The sequence below is a fragment of the Tachypleus tridentatus genome, chromosome 4 (assembly GCF_004210375.1).
Source record: "Tachypleus tridentatus isolate NWPU-2018 chromosome 4, ASM421037v1, whole genome shotgun sequence".
Lineage (NCBI taxonomy): Eukaryota > Metazoa > Arthropoda > Merostomata > Xiphosura > Limulidae > Tachypleus > Tachypleus tridentatus.
Window position 1 is genome coordinate 76,500,031 of NC_134828.1, and position 23,821 is coordinate 76,523,851.

General features: G+C 32.2%; 1 protein-coding gene across 2 annotated transcripts in view; it reads left to right on the plus strand.

Annotated features, from left to right (window-relative positions):
• Positions 1-23,821, plus strand: part of LOC143249482 (uncharacterized) — a 48,609-nt gene that overhangs the window by 15,841 nt on the left and 8,947 nt on the right. The window contains exons 3-7 of one of the 2 annotated variants that reach the window (XM_076499399.1): positions 1,537-1,597; positions 2,606-2,634; positions 12,958-13,179; positions 17,913-17,992; positions 18,235-18,277. In XM_076499399.1, the coding sequence (XP_076355514.1) occupies positions 1,537-1,597; positions 2,606-2,634; positions 12,958-13,179; positions 17,913-17,992; positions 18,235-18,277 (435 nt within the window). The remainder of the gene's footprint in view (positions 1-1,536; positions 1,598-2,605; positions 2,635-12,957; positions 13,180-17,912; positions 17,993-18,234; positions 18,278-23,821) is intronic. The other variant, XM_076499400.1, reaches the window with a different exon arrangement.

Here is a 23,821-nt window from a genome sequence, read left to right on the forward strand (position 1 = left end):
TCATTATCTTTTGTTATATCACACTTTGTATTCTACCAAGTCTGTTCAACATGGTGCTTTTGCTATAACTGTTGGTCTTCAGCACTATCTCACTTACCTGTCTTCACCTTTTGTTCTTATTTGTTGTTCAACACTTGGAAGATTTTGTGAGAAAATTTGAAACTGAGTGGACAAAAATTATTTTATTGGAGGACATAATTATAAGAACTTGACAAATAAAACAGTATTAACCATTAACTGGACAGGTTGATAATAATATTAGGTTTCTGTTTTATAGTAATTAGACAGGAAATTAGCTTGAAAGTTATGGGATGAGAAGGTATGCACATGAATGAATAATTTTTCTTTCTTTTTTTCAACTTTCATTTGAGTAATGTGATTTATGAAGCTAATCCTGCTTGTCAGTACTAAATTGTATGGGGGAAAGGAATTATTACTTGAAGTGGTTGTGATGAAAATATTCATGTGTATACCAAAATGATAAACTGTGTCTTGTTTATTAAATCATATGAACTGATCCTAATCATTCTGATCTTTTCTTTAAATTTATTCATACCTAACATCAATATAACTAACTTTTTGATGGAAATACTACAAGAGTTATCTGTAAATTTGTGGTTATTTTCAGTAACATAACACTTTCTTAGATTAATAACTGTTTTGTATATGCATCAGGTTTTTTTTTCCCTGTTTTAAAGTGAATGTGTGTGAATATTCTTCAATTTTATGAATAGGTTCTTATATTTATTGCCATGGGTACATTATGTTGTTAATAGACTGTATTACACATTACTGGCTGGTCAAGACTTTCGAGCTATACAGATATATGTTCTTTGCAGGTTTTCAAAATATAAAACCATGGTAACTGCTCTTTTTTCTAATTTGAACTTATAAAAATAAAACTCTACAAATAATACTAAAATGTTATATTGGAAACAGTCATACAGTTTTAGCATATAAGACATGAACCAACAAAGGATCCTATGGTTTTAGTTAAATGATGATCATAAGAAAAAGGCAACAATGAGTATTGTTTATTAAAATTTGATTTTCCGAACAGAAGGTCAGTCAGCTTTCATTTCAGACCATCTATCAAATGGAACATCCTCTTTGAAGACTTAGTCATCCAACATTTCATGCATTTCAGGTTTCTTTGTAAAATCTTGAACTTTGTGAACCTCTATATAACTTGTACTCTGGTTCTCCATTCACCAGTTCCCAGAATAAGGAAATGATTAACATTTATAGTAAACATAAGTTTAAGTTCAAATTTAATATTGATTTTGTTGTGAATTTGTTACAATGTTTTTGGGAGGCTTTTGTTTGATTTGCATACATTGAGTGGTTAAGCGATATGGTTAAACGCTGTAGACCAAAAATTAAATATTTAGTAGTCTCAGGTTTAATTTACTTTAATATTAGATCAAAATTGCATTATATTTTCTACATTATGAAAATATCTGATTTTTCATTACAGTAATTTTCATGTGATAAATTAGTGTAAAACAAACTTTTGTTTAATTATTTGTCTTGCAGAAAATCTTTCAGCTGTGGAGAAAGCAAAAAAAGAATTGGAAAATGAATTACAACAGATTATGTAAGTTATTAAAAATTGTACTTTGCTATCTGCACTGTGCCCACCATATGTAAAAGCATGATGTTTAGTGTTACAAGCTCTTTGATTTACTTTTGAGCTACTGGGTACTGCATTTTGCTTATCTACTCATGTGTTGAAATGTGTATTTTTTTGTTGTTGAAACTTTAAACATTTGTGATCATTACCACATGCATGTTTAACCTTTTTATTACTTCATAAAAAAATATTAAATGAGTTACCTTGCAAATTTAAAACCTTTTGTATTAGTGAATGAAAGTATTAAGTTCATGTAATAGTACAATCTATAGCACCATAACTCAGAAGATAAGAAACAAGCAAAACTAAAAAATTGATCCATAGGTTCAAAATTTTCAAATGATCAGACCTTTGTCTTTTTGCTTCTGACAAGAAAAAAAAAGTCTGTAAGAAATGCTGATATGGTAAAATATAAATATTTTTTTAAAACTATTCATATGTAACTATCCTGAAATATTTTTGATCAAAAACTATGATAGTTTAAGTATAAGTGACTCATTTCTCTCCTGTTTGATCTTGAGTCTCAGAAAATTGCCTGACTGCATTGGCAGGTTGAGATTATTTGAAAACTTCTGGAATATAGTGTTGATATATACTATATTAATCTTAGTCTAACAGAATACAGTGTTGATATATACTTATTAATTTTAACCTAACAAACCCTTGAAAGTTCCATGCTTGTTTTTTCTAAAAACCCTAAATTGTACATTAAATACTTGTTTGAATGTGAATAGTTTTTAAATATTGGTGCTTTAATGTTTGCATAACATGTTGATTCCACCAAAAAGAAAATCTTGCAAAAGTGCCTATTACAGTTATAGTATTAAGGGAAATAAATAGTTAAAGTCTTCAAATTTAGATGTAAAATAAGAAATGTAAAAAAAATATATGTATATAAATAATATGAAGTTGAATATTCTACTTTTTCATTTTATGGTGCAGTATAAATAATAATTGTTCTTGCTTTTAAAGGGAGGACATTAAGACAAGACAAGCTGAAGGTTAGTAGTGAGGTTAGAGATTTATATTTTGTGTAATTTTTCATTTCATTTTGGTAAATGTAATTAAGAACATTATTCAATAGGCATTAAAAAGATTAGCAAATACAGTTAATGTTTTGCTATATTAATACTGTTATTAATTAATAGATTAGTAAAAAACACAAGTCAGCAATGTAAAGAATGTATAACTTGTATATATTTCAGCTGTTACTTTTCTCTATTCAAATGAAGTGAAACATTTTTCACCTTGTAGCAAATAAATTCACAAAGGTAGGGTAAAGGAGAGGAATTTCTTATATTTCCAGTTTTTGTTTTTCTGGGCCTTAGTGATTATTGTAAGAGACTATTGCAGCTACAGACCATACATGGAATGTTTTTACTTTTCATTCAAGACTAAGTGGTGACACTATGATAATTCGTATAATAAATTCAGATAGTTAGTTCAATTTTCATTCAAAACTAAATGGAACTCTTAAGACAAAGTGATAATCCATATTATTGGTATTTTACTCTATTTTCATTTTCCACAAGCAGATAAATGGCAGGCAATCTTGAGTTATAATAAATGCAAAATAATGCATATGAGATAACACAACTTGAATTTTGACTATAATTTTAGCAATAATAACTTTAACAAAGTTATGGAAAAGAAAGATCTTGGTGTTCAGGTGTTCTCAGTATTTTAAGCTATCCAAGCAATGTGCTGTTGCTATTGGTAGGGGAGAATAGAATTTTAGGTCATATCTATAGAATTAATAAATACGAGGTCTGTTTAAAAAATACGCGGACTGACGTCATAAAACAAAATGTACTTTATTTAGAAGTTACAGGTCTGGGACCCCTTCAAAGTACTCTCCTCCCCAACGCACACACTTATCCCAACGGTGTTTCCACTTGTTGAAACATTCCTGGTACGCTTCTTTTGTAATGTCCTCCAGCTCCTTCGTCGCATTTGCCTTAATCTCAGGAATCGTCTCAAATCTTCTTCCTTTCAAGGGTCTTTTGAGTTTGGGGAACAAGAAAAAATTGCAAGGAGCAAGGTCAGGTGAGTAGGGGGGGGAGAGAACAGTGATCGAGTGTTTGGCCAAAAAACTCACGAGTTCTGAGGCACAAATTTCGCAGCAACGCAGTGCATCTTCAATTTTTCGGTCAAAATCTCGTAACAAGATCCAACTGATATCCCACACTCTTCAGCAAGCTCCCTGACAGTCAGACGTCGATTTGCCTGCACCAGGGTGTTGATTTTGTTGACATGTGGGTCATCAGTTGACGTGGAAGTACGTCCAGGACGCTCATCATCTTCAATGGACTGTCGACCATCCTTAAAACGTTCATGCCACTTGAAACATGCCGTACGCTTCATAGCAACATCACCGTAAGCCGTGTTAAGCATAGCAAAAGTTTCAGTCACAGATTTTCCAAGTTTAACACAAAATTTCACAGCAAGTCGTTGCTCCTTCAGGTCATTCATTCTGAAATCCGCCAAACGAAAAAATCGCACTTCACTTAAAACCTAATAGCTAATACACAAATGAAGATATCTGCAATCGGGAAATGGCATCATAATCAGCTGATCTGTGCGAACCTAGCAACACCAAGCGGATTCCCCTGGAACCAACTGGAGTCGCGCAATTCAAACAGTCTGCGTATTTTTTGAACAGCCCTCGTACATATCTAATTAGGTTATAATGTTATGTTATTGGATAGTTCATAGCTTGGACTCCTTACTTTAGAAAGGACATTTAACTCTTGGAAAAGGTTCAGAGTAGGGTAATAGAGATGGAAAAACCATGCATCTTTTATGATGAAAATGGTAAGATTATGATATTCAGATATAAATGTTTGCATTGTAGGAGTAATATTCTGCTAAGACAGTGTTATTTTTCTAATAGGATGGTTGGTATTTGGAATAGGTTGCATTCAGAAATTGTGGAGTTAATCCCCATATAGTACATACATCCTCCCATAAAGTAGCTTTTCCTGATCTTCAACTGCTCTTCCAGTTAATTACGCAGGTTCTTTACATTTTGAGTGTTTCTCCTGTTTCTTATGATGCTTCTCACTCCTTTTTATGTGACATTTCTAACTCAGATTATTTTATGTTTCCCCCTTCACCTGAAGTGGAGGTTCATGTTCAGTGGTATTTATCACAGTTAAGTTTGGAACTTTGTATGACTCATTTGCCCTAGAGTTTTTGACCAACATGTTTTAGTATTTCATCACTCTTGCAATTCTTAGTTAGATTGAATTAGATCCACTGTTACCCATCTGGGGTCTAATCCTGAAGCTTCAGCTTCATTTTCACAGGAACAATTTTTAAAGACTCATCTTACTAACATTTTATATTACCTTTTTACAATAGATGTTTTCCATACCCTTAAACATAGTATCGTACTTTGCCACACCCAGACCCTTCCTTCCCAAAACCTCAGCTTCTCATGAGGGCAATCCTGCCTTCTCACCTATTTCCATCTCTTACATTTTTCAATCTATTCCAATTCAGATCTGGATTGCTTCTTGTGTCCTGTACAAGTCCTGCTGTGATTTGTGGCTCATACAGCTTCCTTTTAGGATTCCTGTTTGTTTTATTTCCTGAAATACTTCAGTGTCATGCAACCTCTCCCCCATCAAACTTGAGTGTTGGGTTTATCAGTTTATTAGGTTGGCTTACATTTCTCTCTCCTCAGAAAGATGTCTTGTTTATTTTATCTCATGAGAATTGACATATTAAAACTTGTGTTTGTTATCTTTTGGAAAAGAGCATCTAGATGGGTACATACATTTGTCACTTATTACTTGCACTGCTTAGCTGTGTTCTTCACTGGTGGATGTTGTCTAACTCCTATGATGATTCTACAAATGCAGGTTCGAATCTAACTTGGGTAATTATCTTTTTTCAGTTTTGTTTCTTTCAGGGGCATCCTTTTGCTTCAATTTACATTTGTATCCTGTTCCTTGGCAAGTGTCACCTGGTCAAGCATGCTTTCCTTTAAACCCACAGTGAATACCTTTACAGTTATAACACACATTGTTGAAGTGAGGTATTGCACAGGATCTCTAGTAGCCTACCTAATGGTATATGTGTGTATCTTTTTCCACTGTGTAGAATTCTGATAAGTACTTAGTAGACCAACACTTGTGGACTATCATGTATAAAACAGAAGGCAATTGCTGTCCATCCCCACTGCTTTTTTGATCAAATATATCAAGAGTGGTCTGCTTTTCAAAGTAGGGTTTTTTGATCGGATCACTTATTTCAGGTGTGACATTCTTCCAGACTTCCCAGTACCTTTTTACCAATTACTTCCTCAGGTGAAATTTTGGAGTCCTTGCCATTTACCACTTCCTAACCACTGGGGTAGTGGACCTTGTAAGTTTTCTCAGAAATGCAGAACACACATCATGATGTTCATATCTCCTCACTCAGTTGAGAAGAGAGCACAACTTGGAAGCCTAATAACTTCTACCATTTGGAATTTTAATCCCAGATGCTGTTGGTGGTGGAAAATGGACCAACCAACATTGGATTCTACTTGTAATACTGGTGTCAAGTAGCTAGCACCCTGTTCATACAGTTGAGACTGATAAGTGTCCCCTTCTTAGTAATTACAGTTTAGGATGTTTCATTTCTCTGCTCCTGTGGTTGTGCTTAGGGTACTTTGTCTGCTTCCTAATATCAGTTGCAGGACATACAATGTCCTGTTTGTATAGTTGTGCATGCAGTTGACATTCTGCTCATATTACCAGGTACAGGATGATTACCTGTTCTTACAGTTGAGTTGAGGCTTATATATAGCTCCACAAGTGTAGGTTCATAAGGTTGTGCTTATTGACTCCTTTGGTTCATTTGGAAGTTTATCTGGCAGACGTTGTTTGCTTACTTCCTCATCATCATTTTTGTTGCTTGCAGTACAGCACTCTGTTTAGTTATGGGAGGGGTTGTTTATGTTTTACTCAATCATCTTACTCTATTCACCATGTGTAATAGTTCCTGATTTTGATCTACTGTGAGGTTCTTCTCCTATTAGGATTGAATGTGAAACATCATTTATACAGTTGAGGTTGAGTAAGTACATAGCATAGCAGAGTCTAGATGAATACCTCCATCTTCATAAGTATGAGAACTGGTAATTTGCTTTCTGTTTTGTTTTTGTTTTTTTGAGGTTTATTGACTCCTTTGGTTCATTTGGAAGTTTATCTGGCAGACGTTGTTTGCTTACTTCCTCATCATCATTTTTGTTGCTTGCAGTACAGCACTCTGTTTAGTTATGGGAGGGGTTGTTTATGTTTTACTCAATCATCTTACTCTATTCACCATGTGTAATAGTTCCTGATTTTGATCTACTGTGAGGTTCTTCTTCTATTAGGATTGAATGTGAAACATCATTTATACAGTTGAGGTTGAGTAAGTACATAGCATAGCAGAGTCTAGATGAATGCCTCCATCTTCATAAGTATGAGAACTGGTAATTTGCTTTCTGTTTTGTTTTTGTTTTTTTGAGGTTTAGAGTTACTTTTCTGTCCTTTTTTTTAATACTTCTTGGGGCTCTCACATTTGTTTGTATGGTTGAGATATGAAGAGAGACATGCATAGATTGTTACATCACTTATGGGAAAAGATTTTGAAAATATGATAAAAGATAATTTGCAATGATATTAAACAAAGTTTAACATTTCATTGGATGGTCAATATGGTTTCACTAAAGAAAACATGTTGCCTTACAAATCTAACATTCTGCCAAGTTGATGAGAGGAAGGGCATAGATTTAGTGTATCTAGATTTTGAGAAAGCATTTGACAATATGCCATATAATAGATTTGTACAAAAAATTCTCTCTGTAGCTACTTGGATAGAAGAGTGGGTAGATGGAAGAAAGCAGGGAGTTGTTGTAAATGGTGTTCAGTAAAACTGGATTAATGTTGCATGGGGAGTATCTTAGAGCTCAGTTGTAAGAACTTAGTTCTTTTTTATTTACAACAATAACATAGCTGAAGAATGGTTACTAAATTACATAAATTTCCAGGTCTGAAGAAGTTGCTGCTGCTTTACAAAATAATTTAGATCATTTATTGAGTTGAGTGGATTTTAATTATAATAAATGTTAGATAATGCCTGTGGGTTGTCATAATTTAATTATAATATGGATTGGAATAACCTTGACCAGTACTATGAAAGATAGAGATATTGGTATAGTGGTTATTTAGTCTCTTAAGCCATCCAAGCAGTTTGCTGTTACAGGTATGAGGGCAAATTTGATTTTAGGTTGTATCTAAAGATATATTGAATATAAGTTTATAGATATTATACTTTCATTCTATTGGTCATTGCTCATGCTACTTTTGAGGTACTGTGTTCAGTTTTGGCCTCCTTCCCTTAAGAAAGACAACAAATTGTTGGAAAAGGTTTCAAGAAAGGTTATTAGAATGGTATTTAGAAGTTGTCATATGAAGAAAATGTAATAGCTCTGAAATTATTTTCATTTAAAAAGGAGATTTAGAGGGGATATGAATGAGATATCTAAATTATTAAGGGGATTGGTTTTGGTATTAGTATTGGTGCATTATCTCTTTCCATACTTAACAGTAAGGACAGTAGGACTGGATACACAAGTATAGATTTTGGTAAAATAGAAATCGTGTTTAGCTGAGAAAGTTTTATTTTTCTAACAGGGTGGTTGAAGTTTGAAATGGGTTGCCTTTGGATGTTGTCGAAGCAGTGAGTTTAAGAGCAGGTTTTATAGCTATATAAATGATAAGGACTAGCTTTGAATGTTTTTTTAAATTAAATTTGATTTAATAGTTTTAGATTGGCTTAGAGGATGGGACAGCAAGATGGTCTAACAGGTTCCTTGTTGTCCCTAAATATTATGTTATCTTTAATGCATATAGTTCAACTAAACCTTCTGCAAATTGTATATTAGTAGCTTGACTGTAGAACCTTGTTTGACTATGCCTACTTTCAATAATGAACAAACCCATAATACTTATGGTAAATTATATTTAGTGTTGTAATTAATAAAAGTTTTCAGTTAGGTATTGTGCAGTTTCTTGAAATGCCTTAAATAAGTTTCAAATATCACAGTTTTCCAGTAATATTAAAGTCGAAGTGCAAGCACAGTTTATCTCTATGATATATAAGGATTTTCATTAATGGCAGGTATTAGACTACATGTTCTGTTTACTTAATGATAGTTAACTCCCGATTTAACTGCACAGAGGTGGACTTTGTCAGTTGGAATGCCTATGTAACCATGAAATCACACACTACAACTCTGGATGTGCTTAGTGTACATTTGTTAAATTTCACCTCTTGACCTTTACACAGTTGCTTTCATTTTTTATTAATTCATAAAATTAATGCAATAATGGATAAGTAACTACAGAAAAAAACAATGTGTTGAAATGTAGATCAATGCAGTGAATCACTTAGCAATAACTTAGGTTAAACAAAATACTGCATTACTTTGTGAGACAGCTTACTGTGTGCATTGTTTCAAGATAAGTCACAATAATATTTTCATGTAATTGTTGTTTCCATTTAAGTTTCTTCACTAACTTACTAATTTTCTAATTTTTACATTTCAGTTACTTTTTAAAAACATGTAACTATAGATACAAAATATACATAAAACCCAAAAGATTAGCACTTTCTTAAGTAATATATATATTTTTATATACATTCTTTTCAGCCATTTTCTCTAATTATCTCAGTGGTGACTGGAAGCACTTTATCCATTTATGAACCTGACATTCATTTGTTATCCTGTTAGCTTTTTTAGTACAGAACACCCTTGTGTGAGATAGGTCTTCAATTCTGCTCCTAGCAAGGTACTTTTGATATCATGTATAACTTCTCATTCAGCATTGATGAATTATGATGCATCAATCAAGTAACTGAATGCATCATGTAATTGGTTCCTTTTGCCTATTCCTTTTCCAGTTCAATCCCTATCACTTTGTTTCTTTAGTTTCTGTGTAACCTGTATTGTCTATGGATGACTTTGGTCAGCTCTTCCACCTCCAGCTGTTGTTTCTTGCTCTTCTCTCTATGATGAAGAAAAGGTACTTCTTCCTTTTCTGTTTGCTTGCATTCATGAATCAGATATGTGAAATACTATCTTTTTTTCACCTGTATATCATAATGCCTTTTTGGTTGTTTTACTTCATGTGGTTCCCCTGTCCTTCATCTTTTTTATCCTGCTCAATTTTGTAGTTCATTTGCTATGGTTTTGAGTCATGGCTGTTTAATATTTCTTGATCCTCAGTTTCATATATTTTATTTTTGCTTTAAGTGGTCTTTTTTTCCTTCACTGTCTTGGTCTCCAGTTATTTGTCTGTCTCTATCCTACTTCTTTATCTTCTTCTTCTTCTAGCAACCTTGAGATTGTGAACAATTTTTATCAGTGGTACTTCCTTCTTTACAGATTTCCAGTTATTTGTCTGTCTCTATCCTACTTCTTTACCTTCTTCTTCTTCTAGTGACCTTGAGTTTGTGAACAATTTTTATCAGTGGTACTTCCTTCTTTACAGATTTCCAGTTATTTGTCTGTCTCTATCCTACTTCTTTACCTTCTTCTTCTTCTAGTGACCTTGAGTTTGTGAACAATTTTTATCAGTGGTACTTCCTTCTTTACAGATTTCCAGTTATTTGTCTGTCTCTATCCTACTTCTTTATCTTCTTCTTCTTCTAGCAACCTTGAGATTGTGAACAATTTTTATCATTGGTACTTCCTTCTTTACAGATTTCCAGTTATTTGTCTGTCTCTATCCTACTTCTTTACCTTCTTTTTCTTCTAGTGACCTTGAGATTGTGAACAATTTTTATCAGTGGTACTTCCTTCTTTACAGATTTCCAGTTATTTGTCTGTCTCTATCCTACTTCTTTACCTTCTTCTTCTTCTAGTGACCTTGAGTTTGTGAACAATTTTTATCATTGGTACTTCCTTCTTTACAGATTTCCAGTTATTTGTCTGTCTCTATCCTACTTCTTTATCTTCTTCTTCTTCTAGTGACCTTGAGATTGTGAACAATTTTTATCAGTGGTACTTCCTTCTTTACAGATTTCCAGTTATTTGTCTGTCTCTATCCTACTTCTTTACCTTCTTCTTCTTCTAGTGACCTTGAGTTTGTGAACAATTTTTATCAGTGGTACTTCCTTCTTTACAGATTTCCAGTTATTTGTCTGTCCCTATCCTACTTCTTTACCTTCTTCTTCTTCCAGTGACCTTGAGATTTTGAACAATTTTTATCATTGGTACTTCCTTCTTTACCTTTTCATTGTCATCATTATCTTTCTTTTCCAATGCATCTTTTTTATTGTCAGGTCATGATTTTCTCTTTGTTAGCTGTGGAAGTTCTAGAGACTGTTTGTCACTCCACTCAGGGATAATATACTTTTTGTCATCTCCATAAAGTCAAGGGTTTGGTACCCTGTGTTACATATTATAATTTATCTCAGACATGTCTCTGACTTATTATGTTATGTACATTGTGTATTATGATCTTAAGTAGCCAAACACTTTAATTTTAATTTAGAAGTTAATTCACTGAAGTTGAATGGTTTGTAATATTTAAAAGCTATAAACATTCTTAGTGAAATATCTTTATGTTTCTGATTAATAAGCATTTATCACAATTATAGCTTTCGAGGCTTATAGTATACTGACTATAACTAACCAGTAATATTCTTTATATCTGTCTTTGTGTCTTGTAGTAGCTAGTTTTTATTCGCATTAGGCATGTTCAACAATATTTGAAGATACGTTAGTGTTTTAGTAAAACACATATTGCTTATTCTTACTCTTGGGAATCTTCTACAAATTTAAAGAAGAAGCAGGACTTGTTAAATAAATACACATCCAACAATATATGTCACATGTATCAAACTGAAACAAAGGCAGATATTAAAATAAATATATAAAAGTAACTGCATTACACCACTTATTAACCTGTCTCAGATTCACCTTTTTTGTTTTGTAATTCTAGAAAGATTATTTTCTTAATAGGCATTGGTCCTTATATCTTAAACTGTGTTTAACCCTATGTCAAAGTTGCCATTTTTACATGTTTACATGTGTAAGTGTTTGTGATTTAAATTAAAAATTAATTAAACCAAATTAAATATATTTTAATGAAATTACTATTATTAAGTATGTTTTAACTTAAAAGTTTATATTATCTAAATTTTATTTATTTTAAAAGGAAAGATTCAAAACAGCAATTAAAACAAGCTTAGGATCATGCAAGACAAATTTAAGCTATTTAATCAACAAGTTTCATTTTTTATAAAGAATTTTCGTGAGAGTTGCATATCTACATACAATGTAAATAGGTCATAGTCATAAAGTTAACCAAGATAATTGTTTTGAATCCCTTCCGTAACATTTCATTTGTCCTATGTTCCATAATTTCTCTGTTTAATCTTTGATAGTCATTTCTTCTGGTTCCATCCCCTTCTAGTTAATTTGTCTCTGCTACCTTACATTTTCAAAAGGGTCATGCATATGTTTTCTGACCTCTGCTTTTCATTATTACATTTTTGAAATTGTGACAGCCACCTCTCCACTCCCTTTCAGGAGTTCTTTTGCCTAGGCTGATTGGTCCCACTTTCCAAGACTGTTTTAATTCCCACTCAGTTTTTTATTTATTTGGGAAATTTCCTCAACTCCTGTAGAGGATTGATTTAACCTACTATGTCATGTATTCATCCCTTGAAGATTTTGGTATCCAAGGCATGTTTCTTTCCCATTTCAACAAGACTTTTGCTTTCCTAGGAACTATGATTCCTCTTTCTTATATGCATATGTATTCCTTTTAGTGGGATCTGAGACATATCCATTCCATTATCTGCCCTTGAATCTCTTACCTTCTGTTGTGGTGGCTCAGTCACTCCAACCTTTAATCACATGGGAATGCTCAAAGAATTACCATGCATGAAAACTGTGTTGCCTTCCTTTTGGTGGAGGGCTACATCATTGTGACAGTTAAGTCAAATGCTAGGCACATTTAGGGGTGGAAGCTTGTTTAAGATTTGTGGGATACTCAGGAAATTCCACTGCAGTTGCATGAGACATAATAGTTCTTAGTGGTGCAGAAAGGTATCTATCTATCTGAAATGCATTTCTTGGTGTTTAAAAAAAAGTTAATATTTGAATTATTTATAGGTTACTACACTGACTAACCATCTCAGGTTGATCTCTATGCATATATATTTGTAGAACGCTCATCCATTTGCACACAAATATCTGTTTATTGCCCAGTATATGAGAGACATTACTGTAAAAAGTAAATTTCATTACATTTTCTTTTAAATATGCTTCTTAGCTTTGAAAAAGCAGAATGAAGACCAAACCAATAAAAAGACTGAAATCACAGATAGAGTGGATAAAAATCCAGGAAATCTTTATCCTTTCTTCAACAATAAAGTAAAAGAGAAAAACTTGCCTGTGGAGCATGTTGAAGATCCTGACATTCAGCCACGCATGGTAGAAGACGAGAAAAGACAGTCTGTAAATGGGTACAAGGCAAATGACAAAAATAATGAAAGTAATTTCATTTAATATGAAAGATTGTTAATTATTCACATTCCTAATTGTGCATCCACTATTGGAACCTCAGTATTGCATAGTTTGATGCATTTTAGCATGATCATTGTTGGAAAACTTGTCGTATTGTGTATGGTTTTCCATATGAATTAGGGGAATTCTGCTTGTGTTGTATGTCATTAGCAAAGTGACTTTTCTTCTCTTTTTTTTTAAAATAGGGTATGAGTAAATATTATTTATTCCAAATAAATATGTTTTGAGCCATATGTGTACCTTGGTTTTATTACGTTTTATGAATAAGGTAAATAAAACAAAAGAATAAAAAAGTTAACATTTGAAGAACATTATAGAAGATTTATTCTTAAAGTATAATGAAATGAATGCTATCTTATCAATGTATTATTTTTCTCATCAATGTTTGTATACTTCCTCTAAATTGGACTGAATCTATGATCAAATCTTCAGGTTTTGCTCTCTCTACAATACTACAATGTTCTCATGCAAATATGATCACAGTTTATTTGACTTAACCATTTTGGTTAAATATTTTATTTTTAAGTTTTATGTTTTTGTTTCAGAATTAACTTTTTGTACAACTTTAAAAGATTTTGTTGGGTAATTTCACTTAACCCAGGTATATATATTTTTTTGTTATTAGTTTGGTACATCTTCATAACATAGAGAAAAAGCAAGAGATTTACTGGAAAATATTCATTACAGCTTTATCCTGTTTTGCTCCTATAGCTAAAATTTATTCATAACTTATCCTATTAAGAACATTAGGATAGTGGGTGTAAATCTCATATGGAAGTCTGTTGTAAGTATACCACTGTGCAAAGTAGAAATAAGTGCCTTAAATTTAAAACAGTGCTAATCTATGTTTCATGATACTGAGATGGTACTTAAATTTGAAACTCTGTTAATCTAAGTCTTGTGATGCTGAGATGGTACTTTTATACTTCCATGCACATGTAATTTGTATTTTCTGTTACAATTATTTTAATCATTTTGTGGTGATGATACTGGTGAATAGGATTACCATTATATAGGTGCTATAACCAGTAGTAGTGTTATTAGTGTCTGTAGTTTATTTTTGAATGTATAAACATATATAACTAACATACATTAATGCATCTTGGAATTTAGATTATTTATTCTGTTTTTGGGGGTAGAGCAAGTGTATGGTTATTTGTGTTGCTATAAACATTTCTTTTATTTGATTTTTATTAACAATTCTCTTGACATTAATTATGAAGAGTAAGTTTAGGTTTCACATTGCCAAAATAATGTTTATGTTTCTTAAAAGTTTGTTTCTTTGATATATATTGCTCCTTTGAGTTAATTTTGAAAGATATTGTTTTAATGTGATTTTGAAAAGTTGTTTAAACTGATAAAAAAAAAAGTTTTCAGTTCCTTGAGGAATTTCACATATAGTAGAATTATTCTACTTTCTGTCAAACCTGTGACATGAATTAAACAAAACAGTGTCTTATTTGTGATTAACATAAATTTCTATGCTTGTTCTTGCAACAGGACATCTGTTTATCAATAGAAAAAAATTTCATTGGAGAACAGAATTTAAACATTTAAGTAAAATATAATTTTATTGATGTTAGAACAATTTCTTTTTTATTAACTGAAATTAACTGAAGATAAAAAATCTTGTCATGTGATGCATAATCCTGGACTTACTGATGTTTGTAATATTATCTACATTGTTATCTAAGTAAATATTTGGATTTTCATTGTTAAACCTTTCACATACCTTTATAGGCTTGCTAATTTATCATTTAATACCACATGAAACATATTTAAACTCTGAAACAGCTGAGAAGTATTGGACTCAAGTATGCCAGCATATGACCACTTGTGCCTGCATTTAAAGCTACAAGTTTAAAATATCCATAATTGTGTTGATAATGTTCTGACATCACAGTGTCACTACTTTAAAATGTATGGATTTAATAAGGCATGCACTAATTGCACTTAATTCAAGATATTTGAATAGAATATCACTATAATTTTGCAGCACTTTCAACTGTCAGTTGCACAACATGACAATATTTATGTTAAAGAAGTATCAGTATTTCTCTAACATGTTTCACTAATGACACAATGCATTCTCGAGATTTTGTGACTTACAGTAAGCATTTACATGAGATTGTCAAGAATTAACATCAACAGTTCAGGGGTGTTATCCATACCAGTTAATGGAAAAAATTATGAAAGATAGTGTGGAATTTGGAAACAGTTGATTTTTGTTTGAGTTATGGTTGGTGAAGCTAGTTATTTGAAATAAATTACAAACAAAAAAAATCTTATAGCCTCTTTGTTTTCATTATTAAAGTATATAAGTCTGTTTCAAATTGATACTCACATTGTGTGTTACACAAAAAATTTCAAATGAATACATATAGCTAATAGAATGTTATTGAACAACTGCTCAATCTCTCAATCAGTTATGGGTGATGTTCTTTGCAAACAAATTCATGTTTAAAAGTTTTAGATAAAATCTGCTGGACCAGTTTGAATCTATCAAAAAAATATAAGTCAAATATTCCCATTTTCAACACAAAATCTTTATAGACTAGATATAAATTTGCTTTTTGTAGAAGCATTATTAGCATGAATATTCAAGGTTTCCAATGTATATATTCAAATGACAAACTAACATATAGAATATAAACAGAAGTAAAGTAAAGAAATAATTAATACATGTAAAACATTATATAACTGAAATTTGAATGTAGCTATGGTTTGGTTAATATATTTGTATAAAAGGATTGACATAAACAGTTAAGAGAAAAAGTTTCTTTCATTCCTGTTTTTCAGTCTATAAGAATTTGTCTTCTCACAAATATTTAAATATATTAAACATTGAAATATGCCATTGAATTTTACTGGTTTTTGGAAAAAATGCAAACTGAAATATGTAGGATCACTATGTGAGTAAAAGACATTTCAAAACACCATATGTATATATACACTTCACAACTATATGAAGCCTTGTCTTATTGTTTTGATTTTTCCTTTGTCCAGGGTTACTAACAAATTGAAGAATTACCTGAAATCAGCACAACTCGGTGACAAGGAGTAACTTAAATAATAAACTGGGTTTCATATTTGCTTTTTGTATTTTAAACAGCTTGATAACTGAGTAATTCACAAGAATAAATTAGGAGCATCAGTGCTACATATTTTTTGAAATTTATTTTTAAATATAGGATCATTATGTGAATAAAAGACATCTCAAAACACAATGCAAATATTTTCACTTTCTCCCTGCTTCAGATTGGTATTTATTTTATATTAGTATTTGTTGTTGTTATTTTTGTGACAAAGCTTCATAATTTTAAACGTTTTTTTTTTGTCCTGGAAACAGATTATACATATGTAACTTAGATACACCCAATAAATTTAGCAAAGAATTCTTTATGTTACTCAAGCTTGCAAATTTGCAAGTATAAGAGAGCATTTACATTTGACATAATATAAATTTTATTATCAGAATTACAAATTACCAAGAACTTGTATAGTTAGAATTATAATTCTCTTTAAACATGCATTATTTTCATTTCTTCTGTAGTATATATCAATTTATATCTGTAGATTTAACTAACAAGAATGTATTGAAAGTATGGATGGGATAGCCTTAGAAATTTGGCATTTACGTGAAACATTTCCACAGCAGTTTTTGTTTCATTTATATTTAGACAAACATATCTCTAGTTCAGATCTACAGTGCTTCAACAAATGAGTACCATGTAACAAAACCCTCAAACCTTTTTTTTGGTAAAATTTTTCTATGAGTGGAAGAAATCATTGTACTTCCCAAATGTTGTGAATACCCACTTAAAGCCACAGGTGTAAGTCTTAGAAAGGTATTGTATAGCTAAGGCATTATAAGATATATTTGAAATAACCCCTTACAGTTTTAAGCATTACAAGTGGTTAGTGCCTATTACATAGGTAAGTGATAAATACACAATTCTGAGTCACAAAAGCAACAACTGTGCACTGGCTGTCTCTGTCGTAGGGCTCTGGATTTCAGAGTTGGCAAATCAAATATTAACCAAAGCAGTATCACAAAGTATTCTCCAACATTAAACTGTACATGTGTTATAAACGTGTCAGTGAGTTGTTAGCGAGGATGATAGGATGTTGTTGACAGGCTGTTTTGTTTTTTTTTGTTTCTGGCCAGTATAAATGTTGGTGGCAGATACATTTAGTAGGTTTGTCTTAAATACAAAAAATAGCTAGTGTCACCACACTGACAAATTGAAAAATAGCCACAAAGTGTCATTTTAATATTGATCCTATCATCATCAACTAATAAATTTATTTCCCACACTTGCATTGGTCTAATTTTTTTGCACCTGAATCTTACTGCAAGACTTGTTTTTCCTTCTCTTTAACTTGTGTAAAGTTCCTAAAAGAAAAGGTTAATTGTCACACTATTGTTATTTTAACATTGCCAGAATGCCAAATGAGTTTTTTGCAGCAGTAAATCTTAGAAATTTTTAACATACACCATTAACAATCAAGAACTGTTAGATTATTAATACCACGTAATGCATCCCTTGTATGTTTTTGCAAAGTAATGAAGATATTTATGAAGGGAAGCTGATAAAGTTTTTTTCATTTTAGTATAAAACTTTGTTTGGCCAATTTTTATTTTTATGGAAAGTAACAACCTAGCAGTAATTCAATATGCTATGCACATATGTGTTTCAGGTGGAGTTCAAATCAGCATTCCAGGAAATAATAATATACACAGTGGAAAGACGGACAACAGCAAGAATCTCAGTGTTGAGGTAAAAAAAAAAAATTCTGTTATGTTTTGACTATATACTTAGTTGTTTATACAAACAGAAATTATGTGTAGCGAAGTTTAAAGCACATTATCTCTGTTTTTCCACATTTCTTAGAAATTAATTATGTTTTTAGAACACATGAAGCAGTGAAAACATGAATTTTAAAAATATTTTAAAGTATTTTTAAATGCTTTTAAGTAGCACCCAAACTAAAGTTATTTTGATTTTTTTATTTTATTTAGAATGGAAACAATAAACAACAACCATTTAAAAGTATTCAAAATGGTAAGTGTGTCATAATAGTATAAAGATTTAAATCATTGTATTAACCATTCCCAAACTTAAACTTGAAGATGTGACTTTATTAGCATATAGTGAAATTATTAGTGTTATTAATAACACATATGTATCTTATTGTTTCATGCTGGGACAGTGGGAAGTATACACACTCACAGCACTTAAATCTAGAGTTCTACTCTCTTCAATGGACACAGGACAGATAGCTCATTCTATAGACTTGGGCAAAACAAAAACTATTTTTAGAGATAAAAATATTTTTTTTTTGTTAAGTTATTGTCATAGTTGATTACTATACATATCTTTAAAAGCTTGTAAAATTGCAATTATGATTTGTTAATTTTCATTCTTGGTTATTAAGGTATGCATAACTAGTTTCTCTTCAACTCGCAAATTATTACTAAGATAGAATATAGTTTTGGTTCCAGTTATAACAAAGAAGTTGCATTTTTTTAATTGCTGTCATGATGCTTAGTCTCAAATATTATAAAACAGAACTAGCAAATTAGCAACTTTGTTTGTGCTCATAAATAACCAGAAGATAACTTCTGCTTCATACACATTTCATATCTTAACCTTATGGAGAAGTCTCCTGAACAAACTTAAAAATTTTTTTATGAAGAAACTATTAATTTGCTAGAGACTTTCTCAAAGCAAGGCTATTCAGAAACTGTAAGTAGATTTGCCAAAATTGATTCTGAAGTTCATAAACCTAATTCATGCCAGGTGTCAATTATTGGAAGTTTAAAATGTGCCCAATTAACATGAAAAATTTTACAAAGATTGTCTCATACTAAATAAATCAACATTGTTATTTCTGCATGTTATTATATTGTGTTCTATAAAAGTGTTGCAGCTGAAGTAACTACTAATCTCACCCTAACATGGCATAGAATATCTTTGGTGACATATATTCAGGTAAACATTTCAAATGTTTTATGCAGGGGTTTTTCACAAAGTTATGATACTTTTTTGTTAATCAGACATGAAAAGCTCATAAACATGTGCTAATCCTTTTACTTGAGTAAAAGCAGTGGCTAGAAACTTCTGTTACTCTGGCCTTATGATTGTGTCCACTCCTGGATGGAGAGTAGGATTGGGGCTTTTCAAGATATGAAACACTTATTTGTACAAATTAGTATGAGTTGCAAATATTTTGTATCTATATACTATTGAAAATATTCATTGATGCATCTTGGAATTACACTATACTTGAACCCATTTTCCAACTATAAAGTGTTGTATACTATATTAATTTATATCCTTATTTAGTTCAAATATATGTAGAAAGCTTCCTTTTCACATTTTAACTAATATAAATTCATAGAAAGGTGTAAGCCAGTCACTATAGTAAATATGCAGTAATTCCCTGGTTAGCATTCAGGATATGTTCCTAGAACATGGAGTGCTAACAGAAACAGTGCTGAATAGGGTCATTATAACATTATGTATACCTTAGACAAGTGAAAATATAAATACAAATACAACAATAATACTATTCAACAAAATTTTTACTTTTTCTTGTTCCTGGGCAGAAAGTGTTATTTCCCAATTACTTATGCCTAAAGTAAATGGAAAAGACCTATTTTTCTCTTCAAACTTTGCTTTTGTGACCTGGGTAATGAAATTTTCAAATTTACCCATTTTCCAGAACATTCCAGGTAGATTCAGTACTGAGTAACTGATAGGGAATTTTTTCTAACTTACAAGAATTTTCAAGAATGTTATAGAATTTATGAGAATTTTCTAGAACTTTCATAGTAATGTATATACAGGGGCTCACCACTCACTGGGACATTGTTGGAGATTTCAAAATGGTGGCATTTCTGATGGGCTTCCAAGAAGGCTTTACCAAGTTTCCCTGTTATCTTTGCCCTTGGGACAGCAGGGACACTGCAGCATACTACAACTGGAAGCACTGGCCACAATGGATCAAGTTCTCTGTGAGGAGGCACAATGTCAAGAGTGAGCCACTAGTGAACCTCCAGAAGGTATTGTTCCCACCATTGCACATAAAATTGGGTCTTATGAAACAATATGTCACAGTTCTTGATAAGGAGTCTGCAGCCTTCAAGTTCCTTCAAGACTTTTTCCCTAAGCTGTCTGAGGCAAAGGTCAAAGCTGGTGTTTTCGTTGGAACACAAACAAAGAAGATCTTGGAGTGCACAGAATTCCCCAAGAAGCTCAATAGGAAAGGATAAAAAGCTCAGGGCAGCTTTTTTGGAGTGGTTCAGGGCTTCTTGAGCAATCACAAGGGTGAAAATTATGTGGATCTGGTTGATGCTCTGGTGAAGAACTATGGCAAAATGAGCTGCAGGATGTTCCTGAAAGTCCATGTCCTTGATGCTCATCTTGATAAATTCAAGGAAAGCTTGGGAGCATACTCAGAGGAGCAAGGCAAGTGCTTCCACCAAGATATACTGGACTTTGAAAGCTGCTACCAAGGAGCATGTAATGAAAACATGATGGGAGGCTGTATTTGGGGGCTGATATGTGAGAGTGATTTACATTACAGTCGCAAATCTCGAAAAGCTACTCACTTCTGAACATTTTTGTTCATTTTTGTATGACTTTAGTATAAATACATGTAAATCTTGATTCATATATTGTTTTATTAAGACCTTATGAAAATGAAAATGTACAAATTTGCCCATTTTTGCATACAAAATGGGTTAATTTCTAAATTTCATTATCCAAGTCACAAAAGCAAAGTTTGAAGGGAATAATGGCCATTTTCTGTACTTTTACAACATAAGCAATTAAAAAATAACACATACTATCCAGGAACAAAATTTGTGTTACATAGTATAATGAGCTGTTATTAAGTGAGTCTTTTTATGAAAGCCACTCATATTATTTTAGATGAGGGACCAGACTGTCAATCTTCTGCAAACCTTGGCTTCTTGATGATGTAGGTGTTAAGAGTTGATTTTCTTTTCTTGAGTTTTCTCTCATGAAGCAGCTTTTGGTAACAGGATATCATTTCAAGAACACCTTGTTTTGCTTTAGAGCTCCATTCATAGTCAGGGTTATTATCTATGAACTCGTCCATGATTTGCATGGTTGCTGTGATACTGTTACTGAAAAATTCTGTAGTAAGTTCTCATTGGTGTTTCCTCTTCTGCATTAGAGGCAGTAGATTCCTCTGGATGTGTTGCTCTGCTAATTCTTGAAGTTCATCCTTGTTAAGACTCTCACCATGGGTCTGTAGCAATTCCTCAACATTGTCCTCATTAACGCCCTCCTGTCCCGATTCAATGGCCGATTCAACAGTGTTTTGGATGAACAATTCCCCTTCAACTTTCTCTAAATTGCTGCATGCTATTGGCCATAGCTTCTTCCACACTTTGTTCATACTGTTTGGTGTCACTTTATTGCAGGATGCTCGGATATTAGCTTTGGATCCATAATGTTGTAGTCTTTCTAAAATTGCCTGATGGATTGTTTATTATCCCCATCTGTTTTCTCTACGAGTTGCTTGAATGTGCGGCGGAAGTAGTAGGCCTTAAAATTCGATATTACTCCCTGATCCATTGATTGTGTATTAATGAAGTGGTGTGGATGGAAGGTAAATCACTTCTGCAGGAATGCAGGTTTGAAGAGTGTCTAAATTATCAGGGTGGCCTGGAGCATTATCAAACAACAACAATGCTTTAGGTTCAATGTTGCACTCCTCACAGTAGCGCTTCACAGATGAGCAAAAATGTGAAACAAAGCAATTTTGAACAGTATCAGTTCTCACCCAAACCTTCTTGTTTGATTTCCAAATCACTGGTAGACTTAACTTTAAAGTTTGTTTCATTGCTTGGGGTGTTTGAGAATGATATACAAGTATCAGCTTTAAATTAGTTACCTTTAGCATTATCCCCTAGCAAGAGAGCTGACCAGTCTTTTTCAGCTTTAAACCCAGATGCATGTTTTTCTTTGTGGGAGATTAAAAGTACAAAAAGGCATCCTTATCCAAAAAAAGCCCATTTCATTCACATTAAAGACAAGTTCAAGAGGATACTTGCTTTGCTTGATAATGGCTTTCACATTTGTAGGAAATTCCTGGGCTGCCTTTTTATTCATGCTAGCTGCTTTACCAGTAATGCATATGCTATAGAGGTTAGTGCTCTTTTTGAATCTATCAAACCAACCTCTGTTAGCTGTAAATGTTTTTGACATATCTCCTTTTTGTTCTTGAATATGTGAGTAGGTGTTTCTTGCCTTTTACATTATTATCAGTTGGCGTAAGGGCACATTACCTTGTGTTTGATCATCCACCCCAATACTGAGCCTTCATTCCATTTCTTCAAACAAATGACTTCTTGAATTAGTTACCTTTGTTGCTGATAATTTTGTTGTTATAGTTGCAGAAGCTTTTATCTTGTCTGCATATTTTATAATTGTTCTTCTTGTGGGTGTTGTGAAGTGTAAAGAAGTACCCACATCAACATGACATTCACTAGCTTTCAACTACCTTATCACTCGCAGTTTCACATCAATGCAAATGCTTTTCCTTTTTTCATCTTAGATGCACTGACATCATTTGTAGGCTTTTTTCAGATATTGTGGGTAAAATGCACTAGAAAATACTTGCCGCATAATGTACATGCACAGCAGATGAGCATGTATATTCTGTATGAGGTGCACTGAATAACTAAATGATTGTTGGCAATAATGCAGTAACAGCTGCTCTTGGAAATTACCAAGCATTGGCACTTGAGCTTGTGCATGTGCATTATAATGAAACAGCACTAAATGGGGCAGTGATAAATGACGTATAAGAGTACCAAATGCACAATATTATGAAAAAATATTTATTTGTGTTTGTTTATCATCTGCGTTCTGTTTGTTCTATACATAATTGGTCTGGAACTTTTTTTTTCAGAAACTTTAAATTTATCTTTTGTACATCAGTTCTTGAATACCACAAACATAAGCCAAAATATTTTCATACCATGAACTTATTGTTTGTCGTGTAAAACCATTGAGAGGTAGAGTTGAAATTCAAATAGCTCATAAGTTTTAAGTTTTTAATTCTACAAGGCAAAATTAAAAAATCTTTAATTTCCCCTAATATAACTCATGTGACTCATTTTCTGTAGGCATCTTCTCTGTTTTATTCACTACCTCTCCAAAAAAGTATGAAATTAAATGTATGTTACTCGCTCTAAAATCATTAATGCTAGAACAAACCATAATTTGTATAGCCTTCAAAAAATTTGTTTTCTATTGAGTAGAAAATCATACCACTTCTACCACACTACTTTTCACATCCTCTGTTTCAGGATTTGTCAATATTTTTTTTTACTTACATTTAAATATATATATTACCTATAACCAAAAGAAACTCAAGGTTTTCACTTATCAAATGATGCATAATGTTATGTTCTGAATACATAATTGTCAAGTTTGCTTTAGAACACAAGCTCTGTTCTTACAGGAAATCAAAATATTAACTTTGGTGAATTTGTAATGGCTCTTGTTACAGTTAGAAAGGTAGAAAATTTTTGAGAGGTAGGGAAATTGCCAACTTTTTTATATGTT